Source organism: Oncorhynchus clarkii, chromosome 27 (assembly GCF_045791955.1).
Source record: "Oncorhynchus clarkii lewisi isolate Uvic-CL-2024 chromosome 27, UVic_Ocla_1.0, whole genome shotgun sequence".
NCBI lineage: Eukaryota > Metazoa > Chordata > Actinopteri > Salmoniformes > Salmonidae > Oncorhynchus > Oncorhynchus clarkii.
Window position 1 is genome coordinate 5,251,118 of NC_092173.1, and position 17,224 is coordinate 5,268,341.

General features: G+C 44.8%; 1 protein-coding gene across 4 annotated transcripts in view; it reads right to left on the reverse strand.

Moving 5' to 3' along the window:
* Positions 1-4,623: 4,623 nt before the first annotated feature.
* Positions 4,624-17,224, reverse strand: part of LOC139386379 (protein phosphatase 1 regulatory subunit 37-like) — a 53,729-nt gene continuing 41,128 nt past the window's right edge. For 2 of the 4 annotated variants that reach the window (XM_071131922.1, XM_071131923.1), the window contains 7 exons: positions 17,028-17,183; positions 16,629-16,741; positions 11,943-12,084; positions 11,558-11,724; positions 9,364-11,320; positions 9,128-9,226; positions 4,624-8,975 (listed from right to left, as the gene is read on the reverse strand). In XM_071131922.1, coding sequence (XP_070988023.1) covers positions 9,138-9,226; positions 9,364-11,320; positions 11,558-11,724; positions 11,943-12,084; positions 16,629-16,741; positions 17,028-17,183 — 2,624 coding nt within the window. In that variant the 3' untranslated portion in view covers positions 4,624-8,975; positions 9,128-9,137. Of the gene's footprint in view, positions 8,976-9,127; positions 9,227-9,253; positions 11,321-11,557; positions 11,725-11,942; positions 12,085-16,628; positions 16,742-17,027; positions 17,184-17,224 lie in introns of those variants that run through there. The other 2 variants (XM_071131924.1, XM_071131921.1) reach the window with 1 other exon arrangement.

The window sequence follows — 17,224 nt, forward strand, 5'->3', positions numbered from 1 at the left end:
TTGGCTTCCTCTGTGAAAAGCTTTCCACCCAGAACCAAAAAGGGTTCTCCATTTCTCCAATGGGGACAGCCGAATAACGCATTTAGGGTCTAGATAGCACCCTTTTATCTAAGACTGTACTGTTAGAAACAAAGTTACATACCAGGCAAATCCTGTAACCTTTAGTTCTAGCTAATTTGCCCTGTGCTATAAATTGACAAATTTGATTTGAAATGTTTCAAAGGAGCTTTAGCACGTCTCTTGTTCAGTGGAATGTGTTACCTTGCAATGGTCCAAACCAAACTCAATAACACTCTAGCCTAGCTGATCCTAAAAAGTCATACAGGAATTAGTTTCACAGCATGAATAACCTGCTTGGAGCACACACACACACACACACACACACACACACACACACACACACACACACACACACACACACACACACACACACACACACACACACACACACACACACACACACACACACACACACACACACACACACACGTGCTCTGACTGAAGTACATAAATCAAAAAGTGAAAAACAATTACCGGTGGTAGCCTAATGCAATGATGTGCTTCTAAATCAGAGCAATTCAAATTAGGCTAGTCTGACGACAAAAAAATCCCTGACAAATGGTTTGCCACTATCACTTTTAAATAGTGTGAATTAATATTTATATTATTGTTTTAGAGTTTCTTTACCTTTGACGCGCGGTAGATCACAAGCGTCAAATAATCACCTGGTAAATGGTGGCGAGGTAATACGTCCACATTCGCGCTTCTGCGTGCCAAATTAAAATGTTTCCTTGTGTGCTCTGCTCTCTCTCTCCTCTCCTCTCCTCTCTCATCTCTCTCTCTCCTCTTTCTCTCCTCTCTCTCTCTCCTCTCTCCCACGCCCACCAAACTCCCAGGTTATAATCGTTGTCATGTGAGGGGATTCGCTCTCATCATCCTTCATTATCCCCAATCTGCTGTCCCGTTCCCTTGTGTGGGTTAAGAGGAAAGCCCACCCACCCATTTAACCCGTTACTACCCACACATCAAGAAAAGGTCATGCTGAGTGAAAGTAATTTAAACCTGAGCAAAGGTTATACTATAGTGAACAAAAATATAAACGCAACATGCAACAATTTCAACGATTTTGTTTAGTTACAGTTCATATAAGGAGATCAGTCAATTTAAATTAATTAATTCGGCCCTAATCTATGGATTTCACATGACTGGCCATGGTTAGGCCCTCCCACTTGGGAGCCAGGCCCACCCACAGGGCAGCCAGGCCCAGCCAATCAGAATGATTTTTTCCCCACAAAAGGGCTTTTTCACAGAGAAATACTCCTCAGTTTCATCAGCTGTCCGGGTGGCTGGTCACAGACATTCCTGCAGGTGAACAAGCCGGACGTGGAGGTCCTGAACTGGCGTGGTTACACATGGTCTATGGTTGTGAGGCCGGTTAAACGTAATGCCAAATTGTCTAAAACAATGTTGCAGGCGGCTTATGGTAAAGAAATGAACATTACATTCTCTGGCAACAGCTCCGGTGGACATTCCTGTAGTCAGCATGCCAATTGCACACTCCCTCAAAACTTGAGCCGTCTGTGGCATTGCGTTCTGTGACAAAACTGCACATTTTAGAGTGAACTTTTATTGTCTACAGCACAAGGCGCACCTGTGTAATGATCATGCTGTTAAATCAGCTTCTTGATATGCCACACCTGTCAGGTGGATGGATTATCTTGGCAAAGGAGAAATGCTCACTAACAGGGATGTAAACAAATTTGTGCACAGAATTTGAGAGAAATAAGCTTTTTTTGTGCACATGGAACATTTCTGGGATCTTATATTTGAGCTCATGAAACATGGGACCAACACTTTACATGTTGCGTTTATATTTTTGTTCAGTATATATAGTATTAATAAGAATAAAGCTGTGTCATAATGTCAGGGGGAAAGTTCCTAATAATGTCATATTCATCATAAAAACTCATTGTCATACTTGACAAAAACTCATTGTCATGCTTGAGCGACCACATCTTGGTCTCCAAGACCTGAGCGGATTCTTGTGGCCACCCAAATGGCAAGTTGTGATGAGACAGAGAATAAACAATAGACACTTCACATTTTTTTTTGTTTAACCTTTATTTAACCAGGCAAGTCAGTTAAGAACAAATTCTTATTTTCAATGACAGCCTAGGAACAGTGGGTTATACCTGCCTGTTCAGGGACAGAACGACAGACAGCTCGTTCAAATTCTTATTTACAATGACAGCCTACACCGGACGATGCTGGGCCAATTGTGCGCCGCCCTATGGGACTCCCAATCACGGCCGGTTGTGATACAGCCTGGAATCGAACCAGGGTGTCTGCAGTGATGCCTCTAGCACTGAGATGCAGTGCCTGAGACTGCTGCGCCACTCGGGAGCCCGAGTCCAACTCAAGATTTATTGACAACCGGTCAGCAAGAGAAGCATATGAATAGCATACAATATTCAAAATACATGTTAGATTACATCTTACATTCAGCAAGCTAGGGACTTTCCTAGGTCTCAGCCTATGAACTTCATACAGGATTGTCCAGGTTTGTCTTGTGATGGTCATGCTGACATGCCATCATCCCATGATACACAAATAGGAGGCTTAGTCGTGCCCTGGACATATTATGCTATTACAAACAAAGGAGAACCCTTAGATTGAGAAGATCAACTCACCATCCCATGAGTGCCCCTGGATACTGGATACATATTAACCCACATGAGCACCACGTACTGAAAAACACAAACCTATCCCTCTGTAACAGAGTGAGAATTCCAACCCGAACTGGGTGCGAACTCACAGCCCTTCCATCCATGCCAGTGTAGATGCAGCGGTGCCAGGGCCCCGTCTCAGACAGCTCCTCCCTGCCAGGAGCTTGGTGCAGTCCAGTGAGCCAACAGGCTAGATGAGGGTTGACACCACAGAAAAGTCCCTTTCACTCTTAGACCAACACGCCTGCACATTCCTCAGGCCCAGGGAAAGGCCTGGCGAGGAAACACTTGATCACTTGCCACTGTCCTTAGAAAAGAAACTCCTTATAAAGGTTGAATAGTTGGATCCTACAAATTTTATGACCCTTTAATAAAAGAGAATAAGGTATGCGTGGCAACAGCCAGAGCAGCAGGTAATTAGGTAGCATGTTATCCCTCACATACCTTCTCAGGTTACAGCTGCTCTTTCAGCATTGCAGTCACACTCAATCCAATCTTTGCAAAAACACAAACTGAATCTGTGTCCAGAGGTTGGCTGACTGACAACTTGCTAAATATTACATAATACAAGACATAGCATAATATATAATATGAACAACGTGGAGTATTTGTTCATCTATAAACCTATAATAATCATCTAATAACCTATAATAAACCTATAATACTCCACATAGCCTTCCCAGCACCTGTCGATTCTATGGGACATCTGTGGATGTGCATAATTTCCCTCTACCCTCTTTTCAACGTCTTGTGCTTACTCTGCATGTCATCACAGATATGACAGTGATGTTTGGTTATGTTGTCTGGAGTGGTGGAAAATGTACCCAATTGTCACACTTAAGTAAAGGTTAAGATACTTTAATAGAAAATGACAAGTAAAAGTCACGCAGTAAAATACATGACTAAGTTTAAAAGTATTTGGTTTTAAATATACTTAAATATCAAAAGTAAACGTAATTGCTCAAATATACTAAAGTATCAAAATATAAGTGTAAATCACTTCAAATTCCTTATATTAAGCAAACCAGACGACACCATTTTCTTGTTATTTATTTAAGCATAGCCAGGGGCACACCAACATAATTTACAAACAAACTGTGCTGTATCTATTATTTTCTTCAGGAATGTAGTGAAGTAAAAGTTGTCAAAAATATAAATAGTTAAGTACAGATACCCCTCCCCCCCAAAAAACTACTTAAGTAAAAAAATACTTTAAAGTACTACTTAAGTACTTTACACCACTGGTTGCCAAAGGGAAACATTTGCCAGAAGGGACACACGAGACTGAATGAGTTTGGCCTGTCCACTGACACTCAAATAGTTTAATAGCTAACACTGCTGACCCTTAACTTTCCAAGACAACCACTTTAGTTGATCAACCAGACACCAGATTGTTGACTTATTGTTATGGCACTCCTCTGTCCGACCTCCGGTTTCACTTAGTGTGCTGGGACAGAAAACTACAGCAGCGTCAACCACAACAATTGTACTAAACACAGCTGAGAGACACGGTCGACACTGTGCTGGTGGTCAATTGGGTTTTGGTCTTACAAATGCTACACTATTCATCAACACAACAACTGGGGCATATACAGAACATATAATGAATACATTGAAATACGTATAGCGCTTTTCATTACAGAAATTCTAATCAGGGAAAATAAATATAGATGCAATATACAATAACAACAACAGTGGGCCAGCAATCTAGGCTATGCAAATGACAGTCTGTAGAAGTAGGTTTTAAGGCCCTTTTAAGTTCTCATGGATGGAGTGGCTCTCGGATGGTCAGGGAGAGCATTCCATAGGCGAGGGGCAAGGCAGCATGGAGGCTCGGTCCCCCATAGTTTGGAGACGTGTATAAGATAAGCAGCAAACATGAAACCAAGAGACATGAGAAATTAAGAAACCCTTTATTTCAACCAAGATTATACACAAAATCCATAAATGCAGTAAAACTTGAACCCAAATAAACAAAAACAAGACATTGTACCTTCATAGATAGTTAAGAAGAACACATTATGAGATGTAGGTGAATCTACAAAAACACCACAGGTCACAATATTGCACAATATCATTGCTTATATGATTCTACCTCATAAGTCTGCCTGTACTCTAAAGACAACACTAATGTATTTCAGGTGAGGTGTACTGAGAGCAGAAACCCACTGCACTACTTCTAAATTTACTGAAAGTAAAAGGTGAACGAGGAAGCTGAGAAAAGCAGACTTAGAACTGAAGGTCACTTTTAATTCGTTTTCAGTGTTGCTTTCCTTGTGGATTTAAGCCTTTTCATGGGTGGCAGTTTGGGCTGGGGAAAAGTAGAACCAAATAAATACTTGCATAGATACAGTAGGGAAGGGAAGAAACATGAAGGAAAAAGAGCTATTACATGTTAATGTTCGCATGGGTGTTGAGTTAAATTGATTCCAGAAGGTCCTGCCCTTAGTCTCTCTATCCAATCCAGATCACACGTGTCTACTGTACAGAAAGAGAATGGTCCTTAAATGTATTTTTACCCTCTGCAATTCAGGGAGCTTTGGAGATGCTGAGTTTCACTTATGAAGTTTATGTTTAAGGCTTTCTCTAGCCCCCTCTCCTCTTTCTCATGATCTTTCTTCATATAAGCAGCTGGGGGGTTGGATTAGTATTGGCTGGAATTCCTTCAGAACCAGATTAGTAATGAAAAAACAAACAGAATTACCCCCCCACACACACACACACAATCCCCCACGCCCCATGAGCCTGTCTCTGAGGGGGGCGGTGAACCGCCTCACCCCTCAACGTCCCATCTTAAAGTTTGGTCACATTTTTGGAAAGTTCAGATTGAGCCATGCCGTCCCAAGAAATCTGGAGAAAAGACAGACCTTTTTGAGTCTTGACATAGTAGGGAATAACAACATCCATACCAGAATAGTACTGAATGCTTGGCCAAGATGCCACTTCATACTTCAAGTATGCCATGTCATAGTAGGACGCGATCGCTGATCCGAGTGGTCTCAATGTTTTTTTTTAAAGAACCATCTCTATATCAGTACACATGTCCTATTGGCAAAAAAAAGGAGAAAATATATGATAGAAATCCATAGAATACATTGAAATTAGATAAAACAATGGCAAGCATCAAACAGATCCTGTTCTCTCAATACCTCTCTTGAAAGAGGGGTCACTAGTCTGGCCAAGCTATCGGTCAGCTCTTGTACTGGGCCTTGGACCTGGTATGCGAATCAGATTTCCACTATTGTTATTTGTAGTTCCACATTGTGTCCGTGGATTCTGTGTGAAGTGGATTACTACTTTTGTCTTTTAGATCTCGGACAGGTAACATGGTACCCTCTTACATTAAGCCTCTTAATTCCTTCAATACAAAGCAGTATCACCTTGCCTAATACAACTCAGACCAGGTCACATCCCATCCGAACGAAAGACAACAGGACAACACCCATTGAGATACACAGTATTCTTATTCCATATCTCTGACACACCAGAGATCATCACGCCAACCTGATACCAACAAAGGTGATAGTCATTTTGCATAGGCAGTCTCTCACTCCATCCATCCCTGCCTTCCTTCCTCTCTCTAGTCCGGTTCTAATGTCTCAAAGCTCCAGAACTTGTTAAAATGTGGGTTAGAACACTCTTGGAGCAGGCTTATGAAACACTACCAAAGGCCTCCTACAAAGACCTTTAAAAAAAACTTGAGTCTCTAAAACTGATGTGCTGTGACATTGTCAGTTAAAGCCATACCATTTCCTTCCTCGTATAGAAAGCCATTTTAGGTCCATGTCACCTTGACCAATAAATTCTTCTTCTCTACATCTGAATAACTGGAATATGGCCATTGGCTAATTTGCTTAAACATACAAAAGAAAAAAGAAGAGAAACATGGAAACACTAGCAGCATTTAACTTGCTTGTTGATGGGATGGTACTAACCAGCAGAATAGCATTGTAGAACAGACTTTCAGACCTACAGTACTTTTTCCTAAATATGATGGTCCGTCAAATTAAATATTTTCAGAAAATTCCAAATAATTTCCACGCAGAACATCCAAATGCCGTTCCCAAAGAGAGTATTTCCAGTGAAACACTCCGTCACTTCATTAGTCAGTACATGCATTTATTTGAGAGAGGAACAAAAAGTGATTTGCCATACATATGTGATTACCAGCACATTTCGATTAATTTAACAAATAATTAAAAATGACTAAAAATGAAAGCATTACAAACAGCAGGGGCAGCACAGACATGATTACCCGGGCTGAGAAACAACCTGGTTGACCAGGGGAGGCAGAACAGTGGGATTGAGACAAGGGGCTCTATTCAACCAAAACCTATATACAGAGGATCCCGCAGCTGAGACAAACCTGTCTTCTTCTTGCACTGTAAGAAAGCACCTTTTTTTTTTGCCTTACCCTGGAACCTTCTAGATACCGGTTGAATAGGGCCATTGGTACCTGGCCCATAGGTTCACAGTGGTGGGCATTCAGGCTCACATATGTCCCAAGATGTTATAAGACAGAGGTACCCCTGTGTTCACTCAAAACTTTTACCCACCTGTTTGTGTTCATATCAATGTCCTCCTGGCCTACAAGGAAAACACCAATATCCCCAGCGCTCCCAGGTGGCCTTAGCACAGTGGTGTTTAAGATGTCAAGTTTCAACACAGGAAGTCTCTCAGTCAGCACAGGAAGTCTCTCAGTAAACCATCCCTCACGTAGCTCCTCCTTAGGAAAACGTTCATTTTCATAACTGCACTCTCCCCCCCTCCTTATTGCCATATCCGTTGATCCCGCCACCCAGCATACTCTTATCTACCCCCCCCCTCCCCCCAAAAAACCTAAACGTAATAATTGCTCTAATTTGAATCTGAAATATACACCAAAATGGGGAAATCTTTAAAAGCAAACCCCACGGAAAATAACTAATAAAATGAGGAAGAGAAGGGGAGGAAAATAAATCACACAAAGAAAAGGCTCATACAACTATAAAATAAATACAAAAACGACTGATTTCTCCAAGCAGCAAAACAAAAAGAGATGGAATTAAACCTAGTCGAGTCGAAGGCAACATTTATCCTGTGTTGAGTTGGGAAATGAGATGGCACAGTGTTGTACCCGCAAAATACAAAGAAAGAGGGAGAACTTGAAGGAGAGAGACGGTCAGACCTGCTTTTTATTTATACTCCTATTGAGTGTCACACTACATTTAAATCACTCTGGTCGGAGACCAAAAAAAAAAAAATCCATCTGGAAAAGAACGTCTGATAACTGTCCAGTCGAGAGAGAAAAAAAGAGAAGAGAAAAAAGGGTAGACTTCCTCCGTAATGAACGGCATTACTCCGTCAAGGCAGACATTTTGTTTCCAACATTTACAGAGGTTTCCAGAAAGCTTTAGATTGGAGTAACTCCGCTATCTGATTCTTAAAGGAAACCCAACATAATTTGTGACTGAGACCGTGTGCTTTTGGCAGATGACAGATGGTTTGGGTGTTCTCAGGGCGTTGTTGGAGAGACACTGGAGGGGACGATTCCTGAGGGGGCCAAAGCCAACGGAGGGGAAGGAACAGAAAAGAAAGCGATCACTTTGGCAGAGATCCCTTACGAGGTGGTGGTGGGGGGCAGATAAAACTGTAACACACACATTCCTTGGTTATAAAACCATCTGTGCCCCACTGTCATTGTCAGAGAATGACACACAAAGCCAGTGGGTCCTCTTGTCTGAGTCCCACACAGCTGTGCACACACTTTCGTCCAGCAGAGGGCAATAGTATGGTTTTGTGTCAGTGTGCAAACCCACGACACTATGAAGAACACACGTCGGGGTGGAGCTGGGGGTGAGCAGAGTGTGTCCTGTGTCTTTGGTTAGCGCAGTGATAAACCCCCTCCGTCCCTCTCTCTCTCTTTCTCCCCCCCAAGCATGAGCATGGTTTCCTGATTGACGGAATGTAGTGACAGGCAAAAGGTTAGTGTGATTTTCTTAGTGTCCATTCTTGTTTATTTTGTTAAACTTTCTTTACAATACAGTGTGCGCGCGTTTCAGTTGAAGTGAATTCCTTATATGCTGTGACGAAGCTCAATGATTATTGTTTTGGGTCTTTTTTTCTTTTTACTTAGATGACAACTGGTCCTCTGTTTTCATAGAGAGGGGGTGGTGAGGAGTTCGTGGTAACGACAACAAAATCGGAGGAGCAACAAGCCGAGTCACCGAGACAGAGACGAGTCAAGTGTTCCTCTCTCCTACAGAACCACTGCAGAACAAACAGATAAGACCGACATTAGAGCACACATTGCATTATAGATCGGCCAATCTATTTTTGGGGTGTGTTACCACAAATGTGTCTAGCGTGTGTGGACTGTACATTGTAAAGAGATCCAGGAGATTTAGTAAGTGTGGGTGTACCATGACACAGCTATGGTGCGTCTCTCCCAGTCTCCAGGCTGGCCTCCAGCAACAGCTCCTCCAGGTCCTGACCACAGCTCAGCTCTGCTGTGACACTCACTGCAAAATACACACAAACACGTTCTGTCAGACTGTGTGCGTGTCTGCGAGTGTACCACGTGTATACCGTATGCATGTGTTGGTCACACCCGTTGTCCCACTACAGTCAGGGTGTTCCCTCAGAGCCTGTGACTCACCGTGCTCCATCACACAGCTGCCAGGCCCAGGCTTGGGGCCCTCGGGGTCCAGCAGGTGAAGGGCGAACTCTGGCTTCAGGCCGTTGGGAAGGGCCGAGCCCACCACCTCCTCCACGCTCTCCCCCTCGTCCGTGGAGCTCTCGTCTGGGGACTCCTCTCCCTTTCGAGGGGAGCTACGGCCCTCCACCTCCAGGGAAGTGTCTGTCTCGGCTGGAACAGGTGAGGGCTCAGCGGGAAGAGTGGTATGTGATTGCCCCTCTGGTTGAAGCTGCTGCTTCTGTAGTTCCTCTTGTTGTTGCAGTTCCACCTGCACAGGAAGTGCCTGTTGTGCTAGTTGCTGCTGTTCCTCCCACAGATACAGTTCTTGTTCAGTTTCTGCTACACTCTCCGTTGCTCCCTGCTCCGGCGGACTCTCTGGCGCCACCTGTCGCTGTGCCCGTGGAAGTGTCTCTGCCGGTTCCTGTTGTGGGGGCAGAAGCTCAGAGTCTGGCTGCACTGTTTCAGGCTGTGACTGGAGCGGTGCTGTTAGAAGCAGACTCCCCAGGGGCTTCGTGTTCGTCTGTGTAGCTAGCTGAGGTGCTAACAGTTGTGGCGCTAACGGTTGCTGAACTGTGTCACGAGTCTGTTCCGGACTCTGGTCCTGCTGTGGAAGCCGTTCTGACTGCATGTCATCTTCCTCCTCTGTGTCGGTTTGAGACTCCGCCTGTTCACAAAGTGTCTCTTCTACTGGGTCCTGACTCTCCTCCTTTTCCACAACCACCTCCTCCCCCTCCTCTCCTTCCAGCGCAGCTTCAGTGGACTGCTGCTCAACAGCAGACTGTTCTAGCCGGGGCTCTGTAGTTGTCTCTACCATCTGCTCTGTCTGTTGGGGTGATGCTAGTGTTGCTGCTGCTATTTCTGTAGGAAGGGAGGGTGAGTGTGATGTCTGGGCTGCTGTTAATGGGCTCTGCTCCGCCAGTACAGGTTGAGAACTGTCTAGAACGTCCTCCACTTCCTCCTCAGCGGGCTGGGTTAGGAGGTTGGATGGTAGTTCTAGCGTCTCCGACGGGTTATTAGGAGTCTCTACTACGGTCTCCTCTGAAGGGGGTTGCTCTGGCGCAACAGGACTCTGCTCCATCGGTTTAGGGTTGACTGTCTGTGGGTCGTCTGAACTCTGGACCAGCTCCTGTGTCAGTGGTGTGGGCGTGGCCTGGGGTTGTGTTCTCACCTCCTCCTGTGGGGGTTGTGAACCAGGATGTGGTTGCTGTGTGGTTTCCTTCACTAGTGACACCACTGACTCTTTGGAGACCTGGGGCTTGGTCAGGCCAATCTTCCCCAGGACCTGGAACTGCTGTTGGTCAGATGGGCTCTCTACTCTGGTCACCATGAAGATCTTGTGGCCCCTCCCGGGGCTCGACACAGAGATACAGCGGCCCGGAGAGGGGGGCGTACCGGGGGCCCCCGTGGACTCTGTGACGGTGATCCCTGAAATGATAGACCCCGTAGCTGGTGAGGCAGAGGGGACGGGGGGTGTCTGTGAGGCATTGAGGGGGTGCTGAGTTGTCGCGGCCCGGAGTGAAGGACCAGTGTGTTTGGGGGCGGGGGAGACGGAGGGAGCTTTAGAGAGAACCACCTCTTCATCCTCTTCTTCGTCCGTGTCCGAGTCGGACTCCAAAAGCAAAGGCAACACCACTCCCTCAGAGCTCGCTGCCAATTGGCTTTCAGTCAGGCGCTCAGTGTCTTTCACTCCTTCCTCTCCTCCCGCACACTCACTGTCTTTCCCATCGTTATCAACAAGCTCGCCGGAATCAGCTCCATCCTCCTCTATGGTTCTGTCCTCGGTGGCGATCTCGGCCATGGAGGCCGAATGCATCTGCTGCTCGGTCTCCTCCTTCTCCTTGGCTAGGATGAAGTTCCGCTTGCAGCCGTTCTGGATCTCAGCCAACAGGGAACGCTGTGTATCGATGAAACTCTTCACCTGGGAGGCAGAAGGAAAACAGGAATGAGAACTAGGTGAGATCAGGGCTTTCTATATTGATGTTCCCTGTCTACTCCAACCCTACTCCCCCCCCTTCCCTACAAATTAATTTGACAATTTTTTCCCTCTTGGACAACACAACTCATCTTGACAATGTATTACAAAGGACAACTTGCATACAGTCCCCACTTCTCTCTGTACATCTCCCTTTCCCCATTTCCCCCCTCTCTCTCTCACAGTCTCTTTCTTGGGCTCTCGGTCCAGGTCGAGGCGTAGGAGGGAGGTGTTGACTTTGAGGGCCAGGGAGAGGGCCATGAGGCCCCCCGTCTTGATCTCGTTCTCCCTCAGGTCCAGACGCAGCAGCCGGGGGCTCTCGGCGATGAACTCAGCCACCGCCACGGCACCTGACATACAGTACAGGGGGAGAGGTGGTGGTACAGGGGGAGAGGTGGTGGTACAGGGGGAGAGGTGGTGGTACAGGGGGAGAGGTGGTGGTACAGGGGGAGAGGTGGTGGTACAGGGCTCAGCTCAATGCCCTTTCACACACTAACAGCTCTGTTTACATAGACATAGGTTTTTATTTTACATAGCTGTAAATAGCTAAATAAGGACACACACACACCCTCGCAAGACAGCTTGGTGGACGCCAGGCCCAGCCGGAGCACCGAGCGGTTGGCAATCAGACTGTCCTTCAGCTTGTGGACCCCCTCGTTCCCCACAGAGTTATGGCCCAGATTTAGGGTCTCCAAACTCTGGGTACATGGCTAAAGAGGGAGAGAGAGAGGAACAGATTTTACACATAGCATAGGATAGGGGGCAGCAAATATACTGTGACGTATGATGCAAAGTACAACACACTACTAACAGAGGGCTGTATCCATTCCCTTGAAAATGTATGTGTACACAGCGCAGTCGGAAAGAATTCAAAACCCTTCCTGTTTCCACACTTTGTTACGTTACAGCCAATTTTTTAAAATGTATTGAATAAAAACAAATATCTACACACAATACCCTATAATGATAAAGCTATTTTTTTGCAAATGTATAAAAAAAAATGAACAGAAATACCTTATTTACTTAAGTATTCAGACCCTTTGCTATGAGACTCGAAATTGAGCTCCGGTGCATCCTGTTTCCATTGATCATCCTTGAGATGTTTATACAACTTGGAGTCCACCTGTGGTAAATTCAATTGATTGGACATGATTTGGAAAGGCACACATCTGTCTATATAAGGCCCCTCAGTTGACAGTGCATTTCAGAGCAAAAACCAAGTCATGAGGTTGAAGGAATTGTCCGTAGAGCTCCGAGACAGGATTGTGTCGAGGCACAGATCTGGGGAAGGGTACCACAAAATACATTTTGCAGCATTGAAGGTCCCCAAGAACACAGTGGCCTTCATCTTTCTTAAATGGAAGAAGTTTGGAACCACCAAGACCCGACCATCCAAACTGAGCAATCACGGGAGAACAGCCTTGGTCAGGGAGGTGACCAAGAACCCAATGGTCACTCTGACATGGCTCCAGAGTTCCTCTGTGGAGATGGTTGTCCTTTTGGAAGAGTCTCCCATCTATGCAGCACTCACCAATCGGGCCTTTATGGTAGAGTGGCCAGACGGAATCCACTCCTCAGTAAAAGGCACACGACAGCCCGCTTGGAGTTTGCCAAAAGGCACCTTAAGGACTCTCAGACCATGAGAAACAAGATTCTCTGGTCTGATGAAATCAAGAGCAAACTCTTTTGCCTGAATGCCAAGCGTCACGTCTGGAGGAAACCTGGCAACATCCCCACGGTGAAGCATGGTGGTGACAACATCATGCTTTGGGAATGTTTTTCAGGGGCAGGGACTGGAAGACTACTAGGACCGAGGGAAAGATGAACGGAGCTCCTTGATGAAAACCTGCTCCAAACCGCTCGGGACATCAGACTGGGGCGAAGGTTCACCTTCAAACAGGACAACGACCCTAAGCACACAGCCAAGACAACACAGGAGTGAGTGGCTTTGGGACAAGTCTCTGAATGTCCTTGAGTGGCCCAGCCAGAGCCCGAACTTAACCTGATCAAACATCTTTGAAAACACCTGAAAATATCTGTGCAGCAACGCTCCCCATCCAACCCGACATAGCTTGAGAGTATCTGCAGAGAAGAATGGGAGAAACCCCCCAAATACAGGTGTGCCAAGCTTGTAGCGTCATGCCCAAGTCTCGATGCTGTAATAGCTTCCAACAGTGCTTTAACAAAGTACTGAGTAAAGGGTCTGAATACTTACGTAAATGTAATATTTCAGTTTAATATTTTTCATGAATTAGCAAATATTTCACCAAATCTGTTTTCCTTTTGTCATTATGGGGTATTGCGTGTAGATTGATGAGGGGGGAAAAAACAATTTAATTTCAGAATAAAATGTGGAAAAAGTTGACGGGTCTGAATACTTTCCGAAGGCATTGTATGTGTGTGTGTTTATATATATAGTACCAGTCAAAAGTTTGGACACCTACTCATTCATATAGTAGTAGTGAAGACATCAACATTACGGAATCACGGAATAACCACAAAAAGTGCTAAACAAATAAAAATATATTTTAAATGTTAGATTCTTCAAAGTAGCCACCCTTTGCCTTGACAGCTTTGCACACAGCTTTGGCATTCTCTCAACCAGCTTCACCTGCAATTATTTTCCAACATTCTTGAAGGAGTTCCCACATATGCTGAGCACTTGTTGGCTGCTTTTCCTTCACTCCCCAACTCATCCCAAACCATCTCAATTGGGTTGAGGTCAGGTGACTGCGGAGGCCAGGTCATCTGAGGCAGCACTCCATCACTCTCCATCTTGGTCAAATAGCCCTTATACAGCCTGGAGGTGTGTTGGGTCATTGTCCTGTTGAAAAACAAATGATAGTCCCACTAAGCCCAAACCAGACAGGATGGCGTATCGCTGCAGAATGCTGTAAATAAATCAGACAGTGTCACCAGCAAAGCACCCCCACACCATCTCCTCTATGCTTCACAGTGGGAACGTTCAACTACTCTCTGCGTCTCACAAAGACACGGCGGTTGGAACCAAAATGCTCAAATTTGGATTCATCAGACAAAAGGACAGATTTCCACCGGTCTAATGTCCATTGCTCGTGTTTCTTGGCCCAAGCAAGTCTCTTCTTCTTATTGGTGTCCTTTAGTAGTGGTTTCTTTGCAGTAATTCAACCATGAAGGCCTGATTCAAGCAGCCTCCTCTGAACAGTTGATGTTGAGATGCGTCTGTTTCTTGAACCCTGTGATACATTTATATGGGCTGCAATTTCTAAGGCTGGTAACTCTAATAAACGTATCCTCTGCAGTAGAAGTCAGTCTGAGTCTTCCTTTCCTGTAGTGGTCCTCATGAGAGCGCTTGATGCTTTTTGTGGCTACACTTGAAGTTCTTGACATATTCCGGATTGACTGACCTTCATGTCTTAAAATAATGATGGACTGTCATTTCTCTTTGCTTTTTGAGCTTTTCTTGACATAATATGGACTTAGTCTTTTACCAAATAGGGCTATCTTCTGTATACCACCACTACCTTGTCACAAGACAACTGATTGGCTCAAACACATTGAGGAAAGAAATTCCACTAATTTACGTTTAACAAGGCATACCTGTTAATTGAAATGCATTCCAGGTGACTAACTCATGAAGCTGGTTGAGAGAATGCCAAGAGTGTGCAAAGCTGTCATCAAGGCAAAGGGTGGTTACATAAAATATATTTAGATTTTTTTTAAACACTTCTTTGGTTACTACATGATTCCATGTGTTATTTCATAGTTTTGATGTCTTCACTATTATTCTACAATGTAGAAAATTTTCAAAATAAAAGAAAAACCCCGGAATGAGTAGGTGTCCAAATTTTAACTGATACTAATATACATATATATAATGAAGATAATACATATTAATATTAATACATATATATATATATATATATATATATATATATATATATATATATATATATATATATATATATGAATATATATTATATAAAATATATTAATATATATATATATATATATATATATATTATATAAAATATATTCACATATATATATATATATATAAAAATATAATATATATATATAATATATATTAGTAAAAACAAATGTATTGTACGTGGTGCCTATATGTACATGTCTATCCCATTATGAGAATGTAGCGGAGGCAGTCATGGGATCTCGTGCATGAGCGTTAGATGCATGAGCGTTAGATGAATGTCCAGAGCGTGTGTTCTGCACCACTAGATCCAGTCCGTGATGGGAACGCTAGCCGACAGGCCTCTCTGAAGACCCGGAATCTCGTGTCTATGTGCCAACATTCCCAGAAGGCCTCAGTATTCCAAACACCCCTCAACATCCCGACAAAGGGACATCTAAAAAGGGACATCATTCTAGGTTCCTCAGTTCTTAAAGAGCAGCTGCTGCGATTTCATTTCTGTATTTTGATATGACAAGGAAGTATCAGTCGTACCAAACCTGTCCACCGACTAGGCTTCATTCTAGTTGGGTGATATACAGTATATTCAGAATATCATCCACCCAGCCCTAAAAACACTTTCCCTCAGGCCTGCTGACTAAGTCCTCCACGCGGTCAAAACAGTATCATTCTCTATGTGAAGGATAAAAGGACTGTTGGGAGCACCACTACTATGTGCATGAGCCACCCTCCCACTGACCGACAGGCCCGGATATAGACGTCACCACCACGCTTAACTAAAAAAGGCCCAGTGCTAAAAGACAGGCCCAGTGCAGCCGTTTCGATCTTGGAATGTTGACTGCACTGGGCCTTCAAAGCTAGGCCCAGTTCTCCTGGCAACCGGATCAGTGATAATGGCCTGTACCCAGCTTCTCTGTCCTGATAGGACGAGCCGAGACAGGCTGGGAAGGGGGAGATAGCAGTGGGAGGGAAAGGGCACACCAAGGAGTTACATTGCACAGCTGCTGATATCACTGGAAGTAAAACTTGACTCGACATCAGTCACATTAGCCATACGAGTGGGATTCTTCCGAGCGAGTTCAATTAACTGTACAACTTGCAGTATTATGAACCTCATGTACAGAATGGTGTCCAATGTAACTGCCAACGCATGTCTATGGTTCCACAGGGAACCCATAGGGATTCATTGTCTGTTTTATACATAGTTTCTGTGGGAGAGATGTGAGGCAGGCTCCAGACACAAAAACACAGGACTGCTTAAATCAGCAGAGTCCAGGGAGAACACGCAAACCACAGTTTCCTCAACCCCATGGCTGCATCTCATTTTGTGGCGTGTGTGTTTACCAGTGCAGCTGCGAGGTAGCCCATGCCGTTGTGTGTTAGCTGGTTGTTCCAGAGCACCAGAGTGACCAGGCCTTTCCTCTGTTCCTTCAGGCCTTCACAGACGTAGGCCAGACCTGCGCACCACACAGAGGGAGAGGTAGAGAGAAAGAGGTTAGGGGTAATGGCTGAGGTTGGTGTTAGTTTGTGATTCAAATGACATTTGTGGTTAGAGAATGCGGTTCTTCCGTTCTTTAAAACGTGTCCAGATGATTTGTTACAAGGAAACAAGAGACGGAGAGGCACTAATTTTGTATTTTGGACTGCAAGACGGAAAACTCAACACTGGTTTATGAGGTTGTCATGACGTGATAGAGAAGGTGAGAGAGAGAGCGAGATGATAGCAGTGAGCTGTATCCCTACCAGAGTCCAGTATGTGGTTGTTGCGGAGGTCCAGTATCTGGATGTTGCAGTTGAACTTGAGCAGGTTGCCCAGCTGTGCAGAGTCCTGCAGGCCGTTCAGCTTGTTATCAGCCAAGTACAGCTCCCGTAGGTTCATGTTCATCTTCAGAGCCGTGGCTGGAGAGAGGGAGAGATGAGAGAGGGAAGGAGAGGCAAAT